The sequence below is a fragment of the Sphaerodactylus townsendi genome, linkage group LG01 (assembly GCF_021028975.2).
Source record: "Sphaerodactylus townsendi isolate TG3544 linkage group LG01, MPM_Stown_v2.3, whole genome shotgun sequence".
Classification (NCBI taxonomy): domain Eukaryota; kingdom Metazoa; phylum Chordata; class Lepidosauria; order Squamata; family Sphaerodactylidae; genus Sphaerodactylus; species Sphaerodactylus townsendi.
This window is the reverse complement of record NC_059425.1, coordinates 134208923-134231904: the sequence shown is the minus strand read 5'-3', so window position 1 is coordinate 134231904 and position 22982 is coordinate 134208923. Positions and strand designations below refer to the sequence as shown.

At 42.0% G+C, this 22982-nt stretch overlaps 1 protein-coding gene across 2 annotated transcripts in view; it reads right to left on the bottom strand.

Moving 5' to 3' along the window:
* The window catches only part of GABRR1 (gamma-aminobutyric acid type A receptor subunit rho1), a 53088-nt gene that overhangs the window by 17364 nt on the left and 12742 nt on the right, over positions 1–22982 (bottom strand). Inside the window, exons 2-4 of one of the 2 annotated variants that reach the window (XM_048494536.1) lie at positions 10441–10494; positions 5676–5782; positions 1218–1285 (exon numbers count right to left, since the gene is read on the bottom strand). In XM_048494536.1, the coding sequence (XP_048350493.1) occupies positions 1218–1285; positions 5676–5782; positions 10441–10494 (229 nt within the window). Of the gene's footprint in view, positions 1–1217; positions 1286–5675; positions 5783–10440; positions 10495–22982 lie in introns of those variants that run through there. The other variant, XM_048494544.1, reaches the window with a different exon arrangement.

Here is a 22982-nt window from a genome sequence, read left to right as displayed (position 1 = left end):
TTGGGCAAATTAAAAGTTCCTTGAAGGTGTATTTTTAACCTAGTGACACCAAAATTTCAGGAGTATCATCTGTTAACTATTCTTATGATACAATCTAAGTTTGGTGAAGAGAGCTTGGGGGATCTCAGCATGGTCCCTCAAATGAGTAGCCCCCATCTCAGGTTAGCTCCCATTGAAAACAATGGGGATGGGGGCACCCCCTTTGGGGGTCCATAACTTTGCTTCCCCTGAACCAAACATCGCCAAACTCAGGTGGTATCATCAGGGCAGTCTCTGGATGATGCCCTGAAATCATGGTGCCAGTAGCCTTAAAAATGCGCCCCCTGCAGGCCAGAACGTGAAAAAAACACTTAAAAAATTTAAAAACACACAAACAACCCTGGAATGTTGGCGCCCCCCCACGTGACCAAATGGGGGGTGCCCGGGGACATAGGGTACCCCCTGTCCCTAGGCAGCAACACCACTGATCAGAGCCTTTGTTGGCCCAGGGGCATCTCAACTGGAACCATGGCAGACAGGGAGGACCAAGCAGTTGCAGATCCTTGGGCGGACTTGGCAAATCTGCCAGATCGATGGCTAAGAGACCAGTTTTCTGCTTGCATTTGTATGACTAGGGAGAGGGAGAGAGAGAACAAGAAAGGCAGAAATGGGAGCTGGCAGATACCACCCCCACCCCCGGAAAAGGATTGAGGTTTGAAGCTGTTTAGCATCTTGAAGCCTGCTCATTGGTGAAACTGATGTTGCTTTGCAGATTAGCAGCAGGGGCAGAGGGGGAAATTTCCTGGTGGGCTGTTACTGTAGAGGGCTACTAAAGGCTAGGAATGAGAATAACCTCAGCAGTACAGGAAACACCTCAGGGGCCACTCGTTTTGGACTCAGCCAATAATGGGGGTTGTCTCAGCTATCACGAGGCAGGGCATCTGGCTGATTGTGAAGGATTCTTGGCTTGCTACAGCAGGCCTGTTTTAATTTCCCAGTCTGCACTATCTGCCTCCATGTTCCTTAACATACATATTACAAAAATCATATAACAAAAATCACATACATTTCCACTATTCTATCTTCATTGGCAAATGGATTCCCTGGAATGCTGTTTTACTGAAACTATCTACCATTTAGGAAAGCAAGGATTCAAAAATATGACTCCTACATTAGTTAATACATGATATCTCAAAATATGAATCTGAACTTGTACAAGTCATCAGCCCGACACTTACCATGTCTACCTCTGAAATACTATCCAGGCTTTCAACTTGTACATCTACTCCAACAGGAATTGCAGGCCCTACAGAAATATGAAAACAAAATAAACATCAGAAGGAATATTCAGAAAGGTTACAGAAAAAACAGGCATCCGTTGCAGCAGAACCCTTGCAGAAAAGGCAAATGAGCAAACTGCCAAGCAAATTTACAAATTTGTTTTGATCAAATGTGGCCCATCAGGAGACCATATGTAGCTATTTCAAAACATGGTTTACAATCCTATGTCCATTGCATATAATTTACTGCCAAGAACACGTGTGTGTGTGTGCGCGCGCGCACAAAGGAAGGTTGAGATCACTTCCCATTTACAGCTGTGGTATGGGGTGATTCATGCACTCACTCTTACAAGAAATCCTGTGTATAACATACATGGCCATTTCATGCCATCCTGCTCCCACCCAAAAGAAAGAACATTGCGCTAGTAAAGTGCATGTGCAAATTTAAAAGCAGCTAAGTAATAGAATTACCCTGAATCAACTGTTCTACAACTGAGGTGTGGAATTTACCTAGCTTACCCAGGTCTCAAGTTGTTAGATCACAATATGTTTCACCAGCCCAGCAGAAGAACGTTTTAACATATTGCTACAGATTTGTAGAAATATGCCTGTTTTGTCCCTCTAGAAAGTAAACTTTTTTGTCTCTTTACTGGTTTCTTCATACTGAGAATTCCAGTACAGTTTAGTTCTGCTGGGCCTCCCATCTATTTTCTTTTCATCTACCTTTCCCATCTGCTAAAAATGAAGACAGATGTCAGTTTTGCTCCCACAGCAGTTGAGGAGGAAGTTAAGCCGCAGGGCCTGAAAAGGAATGAAGTGGAAAACATTGATGGCATAAATTCAATTTCTGGAAAAACCCAAGGAATGGTTCAACATATGGGCGATGAACTGTGGACCACAGACTATGGACTATGCCCAAACCATGATTTAGTATTAACATTTGAATGGACAAACTGTGGTTTGTGAATAGTCACTTTGACCAAACTGTGTAAGTTCACAGTGATCTTCAAGGAACACCCCCCCCCCATAACAACATTATTCAAAGTTATTTCTTTAAAACATAAACCCTAATCACAGACTGCTTCCATAAGTGGGATAGAAAAACCTCCCCTGCTGTGTAAGCAGCAGCAAATGGGGAGAAGGAAGATAGGGATGATGTCCACATCCCAGGTCTCTACTCTGCTTGCTGCTGTCCCCTTCAGAGGGAGAAGATATGGAACAGCTCTGACCGCCCTCCCCCGATTGGGTGTGGGTTGGTATTCACAGGGATACTTTTATTGTAGCCACCCCTTTCACTTCCCCTCATATGAGCTGAAGCAAAGGAGAAAGTCTCAGTTGCCCTATGATTTGTGGTCAGAAAAAGCACAATGCCTATGAGGCCCTCTGATTTTTGTTATCCTTTCTTTAAAGAAGAAGAAGAAGAAGAAGAAGAAGAAGAAGAAGAAGAAGAAGAAGAAGAAGAAGAAGAAGAAGAAGAAGAAGAAGAAGAAGAAGAAGAAGAAGAAGAAGAAGAAGAAGAAGAAAAAATGTGGCACATGCTGCATTTCTTGTGGGTGGGTGGGGAGGTGGAAAGTGTATAATACCTTTGACTGATTTCTACAGGATTTACACATCCTTCAGTTTCTCATAGCTCTCAACAGATTATAACTGCTTCATTGAAAAGTTTATTTCTTTTTTATACTGAATAAAAATAAAAGATTACAAGCTATATGACAATGCAGTAAAAGCAGGTAATCCCTACAGTAATAATTGCAGTGGACTTCAGCAAAGTGATATGAAATCTCATTGCATTTAACCTATGAGGGCTGCCTTGGTCATTAAAGCTACTACAATGTTACACTCATCCACTCATGAACATGCATCTGTGTATGCAACCTTATTAGCGAACCACTTATTACTTCATGATTTTATATTTGGGGTTGTAAGGCTGTATATCATGGCTCTGCTCTGCTAATGACAGAACCTCTTGTATCAGGAGAATGCTCTTTGCACTGCGGAACTATGTCCATTAGCAGAATAGATCTGTGGGACCTAATCCAAAGTACTGGATTTTCATTTTCAATAAGGATCACTTTTAAAAACCGAAAAGTAGGTTCTGCTATGACAGTTGATGCTTCAGTTGCAGGACAGGAGATTTGCTAATAGCCTAAATATTAATGAACAGTTCTGAAACAACCCCCCTCCCTCTTTTACAATTAATTGGATGGAATTGTATATATCAAGCATTTAACAATAATACACTTGCTCAATCAAAAGACATAATAGTATTTTGGATTTGAACTACCATCTGTCAGCCATGAAAGGGTAGATAAATTACAACATTCTTTAATCCGAAGGGCTGTAAGGAAGCATGCTCTCCTAATCCTCTAGTCTAAAAGCTTGGATGTCTACAGGACTTGACTACAATGCTGCTAGTGAAATATTAACAAAGAACAATATACATATTATTTTTATAATGGAAAGCCCAGAATAGCAAAATTGTGAGTTCAATGGTTATATGTTCACACAGGGCTTTTCTGCCTACAAGCTCCTCAACAGGTCTGTATTCCCTCATGCCTTCTGATTCCCCTTCTGCTTGTCTCTGTTTCCCCTGGATGGATATTAACCACACGGCAACTATCTGAAACGGGGCCAAACAGTGAAAAGCAACAGTAATTTCCTATCACTTGCAAACTGAACTTGTTCCCCAAACTTGTGTGCTCCTTAATCCATCCCTTATCCAGCTTTCACGGTTTGAGCTTCTGTGAGGGACCGTTGTGTTGACAGCAGCCCACTGCTGCTGAGTGAGTGGAATAAATGCACAGCTCAATTCCCTTTGTGAGAACACACATCCCATCAACAGTGGCCTACCTGCTAAATTATTCTACAAGATGAACATCTGAGTTCCATGGGTTAAGTGCTTTATAGACTTCTGCTCACTTCTGCTTTCCCTCTAAATTTGGCAAGAGCCAATCGTGGGCCTGTGATTTTATTGGGGATGGTGCTGGGGTGGCAGAAGAGGAGGATTAACACCTCTGAGAGAGAAAATATCTCTACTAACTGCATGGCTTCTTACTCTGGCCTACGTGTTAGAGAAGATGAGCTGGGAAGCTTGTTCCCTAAACAGAGAGACCCAGTGAAAGGGGAAATCATCAATAATTTGTGGGATCCATGCAACCTTCAGATTCATTATAGACATCTAGCCAGAAATGTGAACTGACCACATAATTATTTTTTTAGGAAAAAAGAAATTATGCTTTAGGAAAAAGTTGAACTTCATACCATGATTATGAGGGGTATGCACATTTTTTTCAGTATTTTTCTGGTTCGGTTTTAAAAGACCTGGATATTTTCTAAAAAGTTCAAAAGAAGCTGGAACTCCATGCTGGCTTTTTCAAAAAAAAAATTGGGTGGTATTTTAAAGTTGAACCCAAATTCCCAGTTGCAGAATTCAGCCAATCCCTGCACATAGCTATGCTGGCTGCCCCACTGCCTCTAAAGTCCAATCAGGGTTTGGGGGCAGTGGGAGAAGCTGGGTGTGGGGACTGGATGACCCAATCCATTCATGCAATGCACCTGGCTGCCCCGCTGCCTTTGAAGTCCACTTGAGGGAGAGCTAGGCACAGGGATTGGGCGTGGGGGTGGGTGTTGTTTCAGCTCAGCTTTATCCAAATGTGCAGCCTGAATTCATACCTGGCATGCCTCCTTGCTCCCTTTTGCTAAGGAAATATTTAGAACAAGGATTGCCAGCTTTTGTATTCTTCGGGATCATTCTGTTTCTCAGACAGTAGTTCTGGGGCCAGATATGTTTTGGTTGCTTGGCTGTTTGTTTTGCCATATACAATGGTCTCTTAATATTTAATCAGGCTGCAACATTCATAGTTCTTTGAGACTGACACTCTAACATCACTTGGCTACAGAAAGAAAAAAATCAGAACAGAATTTAACATTAACAATAGTATATGTCTGCTATTGTATATAACTTTGGATCTGAGCCCTTTGGGGGAGAGCGGTTTATTAAGTTGAATAAATTTTCATTATTATTATACCTTCTATATAATAAAATAGTGTAGGAAGGAAGGAGGGAAGGAAGGAAGGAAGGAAGGAAGGAAGGAAGGAAGGAAGGAAGGAAGGAAGGAAGGAAGGAAGGAAGGAAGGAAGGAAGGAAGGAAGGAAGGAAGGAAGGAAGGAAGGAAGGAAGGAAGATTAACTGATTGATTTGGGGGCACACAAGTCATCAACTGGCCATTTCTACCTATCTCACTGATGGAAATCTTTTGGTACTAAATAATATCCAACATGGGCTAATGAAAAGGAGAGAACTTCCCTGTAAGTGTTGACCATTCCCCATGGATTTCTAAAGAAATGAATACAATGTATTTTCATAAACTGCAAAGAGGAAAAGAAATGTATCTGTAGAGCTCCATGCATCATTACCTCCAAAACCAGGTCGCATGCTGAAGTCATGGTCATCTATTCTTAGAAGTTGTTCTGACTTTGTCAACGGCGATTTGGTAATGTCAGGACTTCGTTTTAGTATTGGGCTAGGTGGGGGGAAACCAACAATTATTGATCTGAAATCTGTTCTTCTTTAACCTGGGTATGTGGGCTCTCTTAAAAAGGTACAGGACAGTAAGATGTCTATGGCAGGGAGAAACAAATCAAATCTTTTACATGGGGATGGTGGTGAAAGGCATATAAACGTTCAAACCTCAGGATTCCCCGAAGAATGCATGATATAACCTCTCTCGGGCGTTTTCCCCATGGTCAAAATATCCTGGGAGAAGGAGGTGAAACATCCCAGTTTAGGTATGGCTTCTGCCTTGCTTCTGGACCTAACTTGGAGATGCCCCGCGAGATTTCTCTTATCCCACAGCTGTCAACAAACGATGAAATTGGCGGTTCTTTTGAAAAAGTCCACACTGCTCCTGCTCCCATGCAAACACTGTAGGAGACGGGCTGGTTTATTTTTCCAGCTTCACCGCCTTCTCTCCCTACCCCTTAGCTGCAGCCAATCAGAACATCAGGAAGACAGAATCTATGTAAACTATGTAAACATATGCAAACTACGTAAACTACGTAAACATTCATGTGAAAAGTGAAAATAAACTGGGGGCTCATGCATAATTCACTGGAGTACTTCCTCCTCCAGGCCTGAACGCACTGATAGGCAGCCGTGTGAAGGGAGAAACAGGGATAAAAACACCCTGGGATATATGATCCTGGATCTATCCCAGGATATTTTGTCCTTTGTAAGAGGAGTGTATCCCTGATTGTTGTCAGTCCATTTTTCTGAGTGAGGTTGCAGAGGAAGTAACTTTGGGACAGGGAATGCAGGAGCTATACAGTAAGTTAGAAAAAAATAACTCCTGATTATTTGATTCTTCTAAAATCAGCCATCACAATTTGACAGTAATAGTAACATAATTTGAAATTCTGCTGTTTTAGCTGTGGAAAGCCAGCTCAGTTTAAGCCATGGGCATATGTGATAGCTTTCACTGCTGAGCGATATAGGAAACTAAACTAGCAGGATGAAGAGAAGAAGAAAGAGAAGAGTTTGGATTTATATCACATTTTTCTCAACCATAAGGAGTCTCAAAATGGCTTACAAACTCCTTCCCTTCTTTTCCCTACAACAAACATCTTGTGAGAGTTCTGACAGAACTGTGGCTAGCCCAAAGTCACCCAATAGGCTTCATGTGTAGGAGTGGGGAATCAAACCCGATTATCCAGATTAGAGTCTACCACTTTTAATCACCACACAGCCCAAGCATCCAAAATTTCAAAGTATAGGAATGGGATAAATGATAAAGTCCTGTTCCACATTTCTTCGGGGGGGGGGGGGGGTAAGCAGTAAAGGTGGAGAAGGGGAAGCAGGAAAACTTTTACTCCAGAGCAGACTGAACGCCTCATGGCTGACCAAGGTAAAAGCAGCATATCAGTCATGTGTAACAAGTGGCTGGAAACTCATTTTTGGCACCTCCTGAGATGATCAAAACAAAGGGTAGTCAAGCACCTGGCAGGCCACAACCCAGAAATAGTCACGAGTTAGATTTAGATGGTTCACAAACTAGGCTGTTTCAGAAACAAATTCATGTGCAATCTCTCTATACCAGTGGTGGCGAACCTATGGCATGGGTGCCAGAGGTGGCACTCAGAGCCCTCTCTGTGGGCACACGCAAACAGAGTGCCCCCACACACATATCTAGGCTGGCCTGGGCCACTGGGCTCGACTATTAGCATTAAACAGAAGACCTAGTTTTGGAAAAGCAGTGTAGGTAACCCTGTTGAGCACTGTTAAACCCCACTGATTTTCATGGGAAGAACTAAAGCGCGATCCTTAACCTGGCAGTAAGCTCGGTTGCTGGCAGTGGGACAAGCAAACCCTCCTAGGGTCATGATTCACCCGTTGAAAGAGTTGCACAGTTGCTTCAACGCAAAGCCACCGACTACCACCAAGCTTACTCCTGAGTAACACACACCTCAGAGCCAACCATTTTTTCTAAACTAAAGCCTCAGTATTCAGGTTAAATTGCCGTGTTTATTTATTTTATTTATTTATTTTTTCAATTTATATACCGCCCGAGCCCCCAGTTGGCACTTTGCAATAAATAAGTGGGTTTTGGGTTGCAGTTTGGGCACTTGGTCTCAAAAAGGTTCGCCACCACTGCTCTATACAGTGAATATTGTCTGGGTTGACCCCTCCTGATTATCAAGGAGAGATGAGGTAATTCAGTACTCAGCCCTCTTCCTTCTCTGTGTTTGCAGCATGGTAATTGTTTGAACTTTTTATAGTCATTATTTAAAAGATACTTAAAATAGTCTTTGGTGATATGATGTGTAAAGCTGTTCATATAAACATGTCCTTAGGGAATAGTTTAAAAAATTCCTTCTAAGTGGGGCAATGGCACCTGAGGCTGAAGGAAGGGAATGACTGCTCCAGTGGAGAAGAACTAGTATCCAGCAGTTGGGCCCCCAGCTATGATCTTTCAAAAGCTGTACCATTAGAGCTTTTCTGGCTTCCATGAACATGCTTAATTAAAGTGACCAATTATACTAATGCAGGGGAAGTATGAGCTCATGTCTGGGGATTGTTTTGCTTTTAAGTACTTGCTTGTGAATTTCAGCAATGAGATGGTGAAATAGTATAACATGTAAGAGTTCCTTATGGATTGTTTATGCAGAGAAAAGCAATGGGAAACCACCTCTGCTTATCTCCTAGATTTGCTGAGAGTTGGTTGCAGCTCGAGAAGACATTATTCATTCATCGAGTGTCTCGTCTAGATTTAAAGTAGAGGATCAGAATGGAGAAGAAAAGCAATTTCGAGTTTTTACAAAAAGTAGATTTAAAGCAAACTAACCTACTGCCTGGATCAGGCTTGAGGGCAAGGGTAGTTGATCAGTCTCTACAAGGTGATCTACATGGCTAACCCTGCATGCCCCAATCTTGTAGCAGATTCATTGTTGGTTTTAGCTAGTCATACAGTAACGAACATTTCGTTACGTGTCATGTTTGGCCCTGTTTCTTTCTGTCATTTTCATACCTGTTCATGAACTACCATATATAAAAATATTTTTGGCAGTCATGTGAAAATATTTGAGTATGTGAATTCAAGAAGGGTTTTAAACTGGACTGGGAGTTCTTTGGCCTGTTGCACAGGAACAAAAGTCCATGGTAAATCATGCTACTACAGCATGAATGAACACTGAAGAAATTTTTGAGTCACTCCTTCCTCCCCTTATGCAGGGCCAGTAAATTAGTTACATGGAAAGTTATAGTGTCCCTTTATATCTAGGCTAGCAAATTATAGAAGAAGAAGAAGAAGAAGAAGAAGAAGAAGAAGAAGAAGAAGAGGAGGAGGAGGAGGAGGAAGAAGAGGAAGAGGAGGAAGAGGAGGAGGAGGAGGTGGAGGAGGAGGAAGAGGAGTTTGGATTTATATTCCCCCCTTTCTCTCCTGCAGGAGACTCAAAGGGGCTTACAATCTCCTTGCCCTTCCCCCCTCACAACAAACACCCTGTGAGGTAGGTGGGGCTGAGAGAGCTCCAAGAAGCTGTGACTAGCCCAAGGTCACCCAGCTGACGTGTGTGGTACAGGTTAATCTGAATTCCCCAGATAAACCCCCACAGCTCAGGCGGCAGAGCTGGGAATCAAACCCAGTTCCTCCAGATTAGATACACGAGCTCTTAACCTCCTACGCCACTGCTGCTCCATGAGTTTTCCATGCCAATTATGATTCCAGTATTTGGAGTTCTTGTTTACAGAGAACACTGTAAATAGTTCACCAGTTCAGATATAATGGCAAACTAAGCTTTGCATGAATGCGAGAATAAATAATTAGCGGACCTGTTGTGATGAGAAAAGGAAGGGGGAAGAGATTCCCACAAACTCATTGATGTAATAGCAAACCATGATTAGCCATTCCATCTGAACCATGTCATGGAGAGTCAAGTGCAAGTGTGATAATAAAATAGAAGGAAGTAGGGCTGGAAGTGTGGATCAAGCAGAACAGATTTCCCCATACAGGATGCTGATGTCACTTGGTTGAAAAAATTCTGGAAGCAAGTACTGTATGACAATATAAATTAACAGCAGATGCAAAAATTTCATTAGGTTTGATAAATGACCGTGTTCCATTGATGCACAGGTGTGTGATCTTCAATCTTATCACTTCTGCAGTGAAACTGATAGCCAAATGCAGGGAAAATGTATATATATAAAGAGGCATTCAGTTAGATTCATCATTCTAGTTATCTGGCAAAACTGTGCAATAGACTGAATCAGTAAGATTAAGAGGGGTTGGTTGCATAAAAAACCACCCTTCAAATGCTGGAAACATTTTTTTAAATTTCTGGAGTAAGGAGTTATATTTCTCAATTGACTTATGAATTGTACAGTCTTTTTTCTGAATTGGCTGGTTATCAAATCATTATAAATATTTATCAGATACATCACTACGATTGATCTCTTGATCAAAGAATATGATTATATTATAAATTTTGGATTATTATTATATTTTTGAATATTTGCAAAAATCAAAAACAAAGTAGAGTGTGCTGCTGTCTTTTGTTAATGCTGTACTTCCATACAGAATCCTTTGTTTGGTTGCAGTAATTCAGGTATTTAGCTTTGGCTGCCAGTGAATATGGAAAGCAAGAGATGAGCCAGTATAGCTAACGTAACACCTTTTCCCCCACAGCATACCTGCCTTGCTTGTGTGATTCTCCATGTGTTTCTCTTCTCTGTCTTTGAGGCCGACTATTAAAAAAAAGACAAAATAAGGATATAAAATTTCAGTGTTACAAAATGTTAAATTTCTATCTTAAATTTAATCTCTGCATCATACCAGAAGAAAAATACAAGTGAAATATCACTGTGTGCGTAAATATGCATGTAATTTTTATGCTTAATTATCTTAAATATTTCTATTTTGTCCCTATGTGTGACATTGTCACATGGAAGTCTGGGTTGTGAGATAATTGACTAGATATGCCACATCCTTTCTGGGACAAAAAAGAGTCAGAAGTATGAATGCCACATGTGCTTGGAAGGTTTCAGACCATAATGCTTCCATGATTTGACAAAAAACAAAACACTTGTTGAAGTCAATTCCATAGAAATGGTTGTGAAAATGTGAATCAGACTATCTTTGGGAGGAGATTGGAACACTGGAGGAACAGCAGTTTAAACCAGAAGAATGCTTATGATACTGAAGTACTTGGTGGGGTTGCCAGGTCCCTCCTGGCCACTGACGGAGGATAGCAGGAAGGGGGGCAGGGGCGTACCACCCAGGGGGGCATATGAGGTCAAATGTCCTAGGCTGCAGCCATTTAATCACGTGGGGGGCAGAAAATCTCACCCCACACCCTTCCTCCTTCCCCCTAGGTCCATACACTGACTTCAAGACCTGGGGCAAAAAAAAAAGTTGTTTGGTCATAGTGGGAGAGGGCGGCCGCCCATACCGGGGGAGGGGCGCGCGCGGAAAACTCAGATTTTGCGCTGGACTACATTTTCCCTAGATATGCCTCTGCAGTTGGGTTGCCAAATCCAGGTTAAGAAACTCCTGGAGCCTGGGGAGGACACCTCAGTGGGGTACCTTGCCATAGAGTCCACCCTCCAAAGCATCCATTTTCTCCAGGAGAACTGATCTCTGTGGTCTGGACATAAGTTGTTATTCTGGGGGATTCTCAGGTCCCAGTTGGAGGCTGACATCCCTTGTAGTTGGTGATGCTTTTTCTCTCCATTAGCCAATGGCTGGTTAGGTGGGATGCCTCCATGTCAGAGATGCCTACCCAAATCCTCTGCCAACTGAATGAATGAGATGTCAGAGCAGAATCTATGCAAGCATACAATATAATTGACTAGAATTTTTTTCGCTTACTGCTACAATTCAGTAAAACTTGCTCTAAGGATATGTGAGGAGCTGTCTCTTTAAGAGAAGCTCATGCGCTCGTTCTGATGCAATGTTTTTTCCTTCCAGTTTACAGACCAGAAGCCAGTGATAGCATTGCAAGTTTATTGTCTAGGTGCTCTTTGTAAACATAAACATTACAGATATTGCTGAGATGTGCTCTGCTTTCTGCATTAACATAGCATTCAAACAGTATATGAACCTGGGCATTTGGCCAATAAATGCAAAGTAAAATGAACAAACAAAAAAACAGGAAAGCATGGGAAAGATCACCAAACAAACCAAACGAAGCCATGCTATTATACTGTGATGCCAAAGAAAATAATGATTAGCTCCAGCTGCTCATAGATCCCTAACAGCTGTTATAATAGGTCTTGATAAAAAATTTATACTATTAATTGTAAATTACAGGATAAATTTTAAAAGTTATAAAGAATATGACTTGTGCAATATACCCCACAAGAAATGCAAGGGCATATATAAAACAAGTTTTCCACACAGCCACTGATAAACCCAGTCTTGCTTCAGGTCAGAAGGACTGCCATGGCATATGCTTTTCAAGCATTTACTATAAATAGTAACCCAGATCACTTATGCTTACTGGCTGTGGTGGCTTCTCTCAAGTTAGCTGATGTGATAATCTTGCAGGTTCCAAGGACTCTCTGGAATCAAAGATGCATGGTGCATCCAGGGAAAATGCACCATATAGAACCCAGAGTTAATGTCATCCAACAATTGATTATTTCTTTGCAAGCCATGCTGTACTCATTCTAAAAGAGAAACTTGTAAATGTTTCAGCTTGCTCAGACAAAATAAACAAAATGACCAGTTAGAATCACAAAATCCAGACTTGCTGAATGAAAATTGGTGCATTGTATTATCAGACCAATTTGCTCATCTCAGATCTTGCCTCTGCCAGTGGAGGTGTGCTCAATATGTTCTTACATACCAACCCAGCAACAAAAGGAATGCATTATCAAAATAGCTTGGGGCGGGGCGGGGGTGTGTGTGACACAAGGCAGTTTAACGCATGGAAAAGACAGTGCAGGACTAGTCTGTTCTCTTGTCTGATCAACTAGCCTGAGTGACTGAGCAAACCTCTCTCTCAAGAAGAGAGTTCAGAAAGAAGAGGCATTAATGTCTGAAATTGTGCCTCCCCAACATTCCCCCATTTTTCCTTTTATGCTACATTCCAGTGCATCCCCCCCAAACCAAAGTTATAATGGTTTTAATTCAATGAGGCCAAAACCAAGGATGCATGACTCATCTCAGTCAAGAAAGAAAGAAAAATAAATTATTTACCAATTTAGAGATATAGTCAGATCAACTCATGTGAAACCACTAGTGACTGATTAACTAAAAATGGGTGATTTAATAGATCTTTCTGACATAGTAAAGTTGAAGGAAAATGGTGCCATTTATGCTCATCTGTACTCTATAAAGAGGAATGTCTAAGGTTTACTCCTTCACTTAGATTTAAATTGCCAGCTGCCTGGAGGTAAAAATGCTCTGTCGTGGAGATGTTTAATTGCATGCTATTTGCCAGGTGATATTATTTACCTTCATGCAATGAAAAGCTTCACTGCCTCCATCCACACATGAAGACTCTATTAAAGGGCAGGACATATTTCTTCAGATCTGTTGGCAGCTCTGCTTAGTTTTCTTGGTAAGTTGGAGGACTTAAGAACATCATACACTTGAAACAAAGTATAACCCAAATTTACCCCTCAACCGCAGTACAGATTTGTTGCCTGAGACTGGGACTTCAATCTCATTTATTATGGAGGTCTTTGGGTGTAAAAGATGCATGTAAGCGTCCAGATGGACGCATAGCATTAATAAAAATGGTCATCCTCCCAAAACTGCTCTATCTTTTCCAGAATATTCCCATAGTAACAACAACAAAAACATTTGAACTTTGTAAACAAGATTTAAATAAATTTATATGGGCTAATAAGAAACCGCAAATAAGATATGCAGCATTAATCGAATCTAAAACAAGAGGCGGATGGGCATTACCAGATATGAGACTCTAAAACGACTAATGTGCCCTTATGTGGATACAGGAGTGGGTAAAGTTAGAGAACAAAAATTTACTCACATTGGAAGGTTCTGACAATCTAAAAGGGTGGCATGGTTATTTATGGCCGGCTAAAGGAAAACCATTGAAAGCCTTTAACGACCATGTAATAAGACGTGCACTCATAAATATATGGAATAAGTATAATCTTAAATTATATGAGAAAATTCCGATGTGGGTATCAAGGTTTGAAGCCCTCCAAAACCATCAATGCAAAGCTGAAGGGAAATGGCCGGGGTACAAAGAGCTGATCGAATGGGGGGATAACCAACTGAACTTGAAGCCAAGAAATGAGATTAAAATAGGAAAAATGCGCTGCCACTGGTTTTCCTTTTTCCAATTGCGAGAGGAATTTGAGAAAGATATGGCAAGTTGGGGAATTGAAAAAAAGGAAAATGAGTTTGATAAAATAATAGGGATAGCAAAAAGAAAAATGGTTAGTCAGATATACCAGTTTCTTTTGACAATAGAGCTAGAACAAGAAATTGTAACGGAAACAATGATAAAGTGGGCACAGGACCTGGGGAAAAATATTGACTATGATAGTTGGGAAAAGTCAAGGAAAAACCAATATAAATACACGTTAAGTACAGACTTAAAAGAAAATTATTTAAAGGTGTACCATAGATGGTATATGACCCTGGTAATACTGAACAAGATGGATAACAAACATCCACAACACTGTTGGAGATGTAAAAAAGAACTAGGAAGTTACTTCCATATGTGGTGGGCATCCCCAAAGATCAGGAAGTATTGGGAAAAAACCCATAAAGTAACACAGAATATATTGGGATACAAATTCAGGTTAATGCCAGAGTCATATTTATTAGGAATATTCCAGGATAATGTACCACCAAAAAATATCAATTTGTTTTTGTATATTTCTGCGGCGGCAAGGATCCAGCTAGCGAAGAATTGGAAGAATAACAGAAGTCCAAAATGTAAGGATTGGATCAACACCCTAATGGACTATAAAAAATATCAACAAACTCTCAGCTTACTTGAAAGACATCCCTCAGAAAAAATACAAGTCAACATGGGAACCGCTGGACAAATATTTGAAAAATTACAAAATACAATAAGTGAAGATAGTATTATAAATTTATTGTGTGTAATATATTGTACAATTTTTGTTTACTAACGAAAAGCACCTCTTGTGAAGTCCCGTCTAGAGGGACATTTCAAGTATTTAAAGTATATACGCACGCTCTGAGAAGTAATCTAAAGAGATATAAATAATAATATCATAAAGTTTAGAGAAAGCTCGAAGAAAGAGCCACAATATAACAAAAATACAATAATCTCAAAAGTGGGGGGGGGGAAGTATAAGAAATACTGTTTTATGTTTATCTGACTAGAGAATGACCTATATGAAAGACACAATATAATTTTGTTACATAGACCGATAACTACGGAATTAGAAGGTTAAATGAGATTTCTCGCACAATGAATGGAAGTTTCAGTTTATTCATTTTTAAATTATATTTTTAATTCTTTTTTAAGGTTAATGGTAATGTAGCAATGTTGATATGAAAGATTATTGAATCTCTGTAATGATGTTTCTATTTTTAATAAAAACTTTTAAAAAATCTGACAAAGGGAAGCACAAACAAACAAACAAAAAGATGCATGTAAGCGGCCTCAGCCCACAAAACTGCAGTTGTGACAAACACCCTTCATACAGTCACGGATACGTTCCGTATGCAACTTGACTGAGGCGGATCGGTGCTGTTGGTGTTGTTAGATCTCACCGCAGCGTTTGATCTGGTCGATCACGACCTTTTGGCCCACCACCTGGCCGCCTCCAGGGTCCGAAGCACTGTCCTTCAATGGATTGTCTCGTTCCTCCGGTAGCGGAGTCAGCAAGTGTGGTGCGGGGACCAAGCTTCCCGGAGGTGCCCGCTTCATTGCGGTGTGCCTCAGGGTGCTTTGCTGTCCCAACTGTTATTTAACATTTATATGCGACCCCTTGCTCAGTTGGTGTGGAGCTTTGGGCTGATCTGTCATCAGAATGCTGATGTCACTCAGCTCATTCTGCTGATGGAGGGGAGAGCTGTCACCGCCCCTGCGGCTCTACAGCATTGTTTGGAGGCGGTTGTTAGTTGGTTGCAGCAGAGCAGGTTAAAACTCAATCCATCGAAGACGGAGATCCTTTGGCTTGGTCGAGGGGGAGAGGTGGGGGATTTCTGGCCGCCGGTGTGGGAGGGGGTCACATTGGTGCCGACCTCCTACGTCCGCAGCCTGGGGGTCCACCTGGATTCGTCTCTTTCAATGGAGACCCAGGTGGCCCATATAACCCGGGTTGCGTTTTTCCATCTTCGACAGGCCCAACAGTTGGCTCCCTTCCTCTCTAACACTGACCTAGCCATGGTGATCCATGCAACGGTCACCTCCAGGCTAGACTATTGTAACTCGCTCTACGCGGGCCTTCCCTTGCGTTTGATCCGGAAATTAAAACTGGTCCAACATGCGGCGGCTCGTTTGCTCACAGGGGGCGCCTTTCGAGAGCATATTCAACCTGTGTTGGGCCGCCTGCATTGGCTCCCAGTTGAATTCCAAATCATCTTCAAGGTGTGGGTGTTGACCTTTAAGGCCTTGCGTGGCCTGGGACCCTCGTACCTTCGGGACTGCATTACCCCATATGTCCCAACTCGACCTCTGCGCTCAGCAGAGGCCAATTTACTGGAGGTCCCCGGCCCCTCAATGATGCGGTTGGCCTCCACTCGAGCCAGGGCCTTCATGGTGGAACACTCTCCCTCCAGCTGTCCGGGCCCTGCGGGACCTTGGGGATTTCCGCAGGGCCTGTAAGACTGAGTTGTTCCACCAGGCCTTTGGAGAGACCAGCCGCTGAAGATGCCCCTGCTCCCTCCTCTTTACCCCCATGGGCCCTAATACCATCAGGACCCATTATTTCGCATTAGGAGGATTTCGTAAGGGCGCGGGCGATGTTCTAAGATACTACTGTTGTTTTAATTATATGTATGTTTTTAGCTGATGTTTTATCTGTACACCGCCCTGAGCCCTTCGGGGATAGGGTGGTATACTAAATTTAATTAATTAATTAATTAATTAATTAATTAATTAATTAATTAATTAAAATAATAATAATACCACTCAGTATATACTACAGTAGTCTAAGAGAGCAATCATACTTAAATTCCTGGGAATAAGACCCCTGTATGTACTGGGGGTTACTTCTATGTAGATATACTTCGACATAAAACAATCTAAACAGTGATGTATTTCTTAAAGTTGCTATTTGATTGCATATATTAAGGTATCCAAATAGTAATTACATTTCACTTTCAAAGAGCCCGTCAAGCCCATAGATCTCTCTTCTACAATTCCAACAATTTAGGATAGTTTCAAGGAAACCACTAGAGCAGGGGTCCCCAAACTTTTTAAACAGGGGGCCAGTTCACTGTCCCTCAGACTGTTGGAGGGCCGGACTAAAAAAAGCTATAAACAATGCACAAATGATTGTAAAATGTTTGATTTCACCTTTCAGCCTTTCTGTCATGGTCTATTTTTAGAACAGTGACCAAAGTATGTCAAGTACAGGGTGGGCTCCAAATATTGTTGGGGAGGCTGTGGAATACCTTCCCCTGTAAAAAAAAAAAGCAGAACTTTCCCAATGAAGCATTCCATCTAACCCAGGATCAAGTATCTTCCTGGGTTCTTTCCTCCCTAGCAGCCAGCGAGCGATTCGCCAGCCTGGCTGATGCCAATGGGAGTGAGGCGGAACAGAAAGCCTGAGAGTAACACATGGAGTAGCCGAGAGGGAAGGGCGGAGCAGGCGTTGCCACATGTAAGGTTTCCAACTCTGGGTCAGAAAATGCATGGAGATTTGGGGGTGCCATCATGTAACTGCAATCAACGGCTGTTGGGGGCAGTTCCTCCTCTCCCTCGAGCCCCCACTGCACATGAATGGAGCCATCACTGCCATGCCTGGCGGGCCGGATAAATGCCTTCAGGGGGCCACATTTGGCCCCCGGGCCGTAGTTTGGGGACCCCTGCACTAGAGGATCATGTCAACCATAATATTAAAAGTGCATTTATTTTCAAAATATATACACACTCCTTTATTTTCAAACAAAACGTCTACTTTAATACTGCTGGGGTCAGATCCCTTTACTATAGCTGCCATTGATAGCAAAATAGTCATAGATGATCAGCAGATGAAAAACACACAGCACAAACAGCCAGCCAGAATACAAGCACATCTAATTATGGATACCTTAATGTCCCATTGACTAGACAAAATGGGTTTTGAAACAGGTTGAAATATTAGCTTTTGTGATAGGATGTATTCAGTTGCACAGTCACTTCAGGACTCTAGCCTTTATTTGGAGCAATATTGCTGTTTTCATTGCTTTGTTATGCATCTGGTTGCTAATAGGAATTCCATCCAGTCTCCGAGTATAGCTAGATTATTCTAAAACAAATGAATGCTTCATGATATCCGGTCATAGTTTCTGGTTTCAATTCAGTTTCTAATCTGCATTCCCAAATTCAGAATTATACATATCTTATGCAATCTTGTTTTTTATTTTTGGCCCATTCGTCATCGGCCAACAAACACGGTTGTGGGACGCTATAAAACCGTGGGGTACTTTGTACAGGTACCACCTCCAAAATGAGTCTGCCCCATTTTTTGTCCCCCAATTTGAGGTTTTTTGAAAAATGATTCTTTTGAAAAATCCTGGGTTGGACTGCTCCTGAGTGAACAGTCAAGGCAGGAGGCTCTTTATTTGCCTCCCTTCCACCACACCCTCCATGGTGAGGGAGAAGCCACCTGCCCTTGCCCAGTCGTTCCAGGGAGGCTTTTAAAAAAATTATTTGGATTGTATCTGTGTAACTAGGCAGGTGCAGCCGGTCATATTGTAGGATGATTGGCATGGCAGTGGGGGTTCATCTCTGCTTTGCCGGACATTAAAAAAAACAGAGAAGTGTCTCCGTGCAAAGGTTCGAAAGCAACCCGAATTGTTTCCATGGGCTCCAATTGCTGACTGCGCGGGATGCATGTGAACACATAAATGGGAAAATGGGTTCCTTTATCACGACTGCAACCCATTATACATTTTGCTGTGTGGAATCGGCCTTTGACAAGCAGACAATTGAATTTGAATTTATGTAAACTAATAACAGAAATGAGCCTTGATCAAGAAAATTACAGGTACATCTCCTCCTTTCCAATTTGAATTTCGTACTGTGATTATTGTTGGAGATTTATTTTTAACTATTTGTTTAAAGGATAGCCCTATCCCTCTTATTTATTTACAAGTGATTTCCATCTTGTGATTTTTACAATATGTATTTATTGCTGCTGATGTTTTACTGTTTAATGTTTGCATTACTTTAAATGTTTTATATTGTATTAATATGATGTGAACTTCCCCAAAAGGAGACGGCAGAATAGAAAACAACAACAACAGCAATATCAGGATGGCTAAGAACTGGTGGGAACATCACCCAGAGATAGCCATGGAAAATGAGAAGGTTAAGATCTTGTGGGACTTTCGAATCCAAATGCCCAAGTATTGGCATATAACACACCAGTCATCACAGTGATTAAGGATAAGAAAGTGACCATCATCAAGACAGCTATACCTGGGGACAGCAAGTTTGATGAAAAAGAACACGAGAAGGTAATTAAATATCATGATTTGAAAATTGAGGTTCAGAAATGGCACAAACCAGCTGAGGTTGTCCCAGTGGTAATCGGCACCATGGGAGCAATTCAAAAAACACTAGAGATACACTTGAAACATCTTCAAATCAACAAAATCAACATCTGTCAGATTCAAAAGGCAGCCCTGCTGGGATCTGCATGAATACTATGTTGATACGTTACAATGTCCTAGGCCTCTGGAGGAGGCTCCAATTGTAATGAAAGACCAACATCCAGCTAAAGAACTGGCAACTGTGATATCAAACAAAATTAAAATAATAATAAAGTGAGGGACCCACAGGACTTGTGAAAGGCATCTCATTTTTCCCTGAACCCCTCCACCACTATTTCATTTTTTGCTACTCTGAAAGTTCCCATAGCCTCTTCCCTTCCCCTGCTTCCCTCTCTTGAGTCTCCACTGGTTATTACTGTGCCTGTGAATGGCATATCCACTTCTATTGCAGAGATTGTTTTTGGGCTGCCAGTCTACCCTGCACTCCCCCCATGGCTTCACTTTACAGAAGCCAGTGCTTGGAAGTCTGGGCAATATTGTTGTGGTTACCATGGCTGAAGCCTTTCCTGAGCAAACCCTCGAAATATCTAGATTAGATTACTCCAAAGATTTTTAGAAACATCATTTAGAAAGTCCCACAAGAATGCTGCAGTCAGGATGTTGACTGGAGTGGGTCATAGAGATCATATAATTCCAGTCTCCACTGGTTTCCACTTGACCAATCTCCACTGGTTTCCAGTTTGTTTCCAGGTCAAATTCAAGGTCCTACTGTTTACCTTTAAAGCCCTGTGTATTTTGAAACCAAGACATTTTAAAGACCACCAACTTCTACAAACCTATCCAACCACTACAGTTACCTTCTGAGCCCTGCTTTGGGAGCTTCCCCTTCCAATGCTTAGATAAGTGTAATCCGAGAGAGGGCTTTCCCGGTTGTGGCACCAAAATTATGGAACTCCCTCCCCAAGGCTATTCATCGGTTCCCTTCTATCCCTCTCATCTGCTACCGTTAGTAGGTGAAGATATTTTTGTTTGGCTGCCATTCCCTCAGCGAGCCTTCTTCCTGCCTGATGATCTAAATTCTGCTGTGGTTTATAGATGAAATGTGGGGGACCTGCAAGGACTTACAGGGAACATCCCCTTTCCCCTTCCCCCACTATTTCCTCTTTCTTGTCCCTAATGACACCATATTTCCTCATAGGGTTGCCAAATCCAGGCTGAGAAATTCCTGGGGAGGGAGGCTGAGGATGATGGGATTTGGGGAGAGATCTCTGCAGAGTAGAATGTCATATAGTCCACTCTCCAAAACAGCCACTGTTTCCAGGCAAACTGATTTCTCTATTCTGGAGATAAATAGTAATTTTGGGAAATTCCCAACCCCATCTGGAGATTGGTAACCCTATCCTCTCCGCCTTTCCTGCTTCCTTCTCTCCTTCCCACCCTCCAGCAAACCCACCTTAATCTGTCCCCCTGTCTTCAACTCTATCCCTTTCCCTGGCATCCTCTACCTTGGAAAAATCTGGCCCAGGGGCTTATGCTGACCACAGTGTCAGGCCCAGTAGTTCAATGATGGATGCCATGCCAGGCCCAGTTGAACAGTACCATCTGTCAGGCCCAGTTACATGCTGTCAGCCACGAGAGCTGGCCCAGATGTGCAGGAGAATGACTTATGGAGGCACCACATTTCCCCCTGTATTCCCTTCCCCACTCTTATTTCCTCTTTCCCTTCACCTGGTAATCCCCATATCCTCCCCTTTCCCCACTTCCTTCTCTCTTTCCACCTACCAACCAATTTACCTTTCATCTGTTTCCCAACTTCAGCTACGTTTATTATATATTTAATTCATTTATACACTGCTTTTCTCCACAATGGGAACCCAAAGCAGCTTACATTATTCTTCTCTCCCTATTTTATCCTTTCAGCCTATGAAGTAGGTTAGAATGAGAATGTGAAAGTGGCACAAGATCACACAGTGAGCTACCACACAGAAGAGTAGTGATTCAAACTTGGGTCTTCCAGATCTATTCTGAAATTCTAACCATTATACAACATTGGCTTTTGTGATGTAGTTGCTATTGAACAGCAGCAAGCAGCCAGTCCTAGGTAAGTCTGAACATTATGCAGTATCATGTAGCCCAGTGGTTGTTGCCCATTAATTCCCCTTTAAAGGCCAAAATAGCCCTGATAAGGGCCCTTACCTCCCCCTGCTTTTTACTGATAGAACCAAGTCTGGCAACACTGTGTAGTATCCTTGCAATGGCCACTGCGGGAATTTGTTTCTTAAAGCTACAACTGCTAGTTTAACCCCCAATAGCTACAAAGATAGAAAGATTTAGAGTTCAGATTTTTCTGCAGACCTGGGCATTTTTCAAGTTTGTAAAAAGATCTGTCTTGTCTGTTCATGGCCTCAATCTCCAGATTTAAGTATCTACAGATCTGACCATGTTGAGAATTCGATATATTTAGTTTTGATTTTGGTTGTTTTTTATGGTGTACTTTTATTATAATATTTGTTTTTAATTTTTAGCCATCTTGGTGGCTGTGACTGGTCAGAAAGGAGGAATATACATGCCGTGGGCTCAGGTTCAGCCAATGAGGAATTCTCAGAAGAGGAACACTGGCAGAATAACCCAGCTACATCAAAGCCCTAGCTGGTTGAGCTTCAGCAGCAACCAGAAGCCTTGCAGAAGGGAGATAAAACTGATCCACAGACAAGAACTGGAGGTTGGAGGGTGGATAGAATCACCCCCAGCTGCAGGTGCCAGAAGTGATATCCCATCCAGTTCACCTCAACCGGTTAGGCAATTCTGTCAGGAGTTACAATCTAAAAGGCACAGCATGAAACTGGAGCTTCTGAGACACCACAGAGAATGCTCTAAGTCCTCCCAGAAACCAGACTAAGGAGAGACTCATAAAAGATTGGGAGACTCATAAAAGGTAGGGAAAGGAAAGCTCACTTTTCAGGAGTAACTTCGTGAAAAACCTGTGACTTTCTGCCACACTTGCTCATGAACTTCTATCTCTGGACTCAATGACCCTGGACCAGATTGACTGACCTGAACTACTTCTGACCTTCAGCTGCTTCCTGGACCCTGCACTGGACTAGTTTATCTTGACTCTCAGTCAGAGTTCCTTCACCCTCTCGGCTGCGCTTGCTGTCAGTTGTAACTTGCTTCCCTCTGAACTCAGCAGGCCATTACAATACGTTTTATAAACAACAATACCTATAATGTTTCCATTACAAACAGTGAACTTGATGAACTGATAAAGAAAGAAAATAAATCTATTGAAAGAAGAAATTACAAAAGCACTTTGTACTTATATTTTAGATCTAACAAGTGGGGACCTGCAAGAAAATTGCAGAGAGGGTGTATTCCTTCCCCTCCCACTTGGCTTCCTTTCTTCTTCTTATCTGCCCATTTCTTTCCCCTCTTCCCATTTCTACCTCCTGTTGCCCCCCTTCTCCCCTTCCCGTTATCCCATTTCTTTCCTTCTCTGCCAATCTGCTATTCCTCTGTCAACTTTAGGCCCCTAGGCCCCTCTCTATTTCTTCTCCTGAAGAACCACACCCCC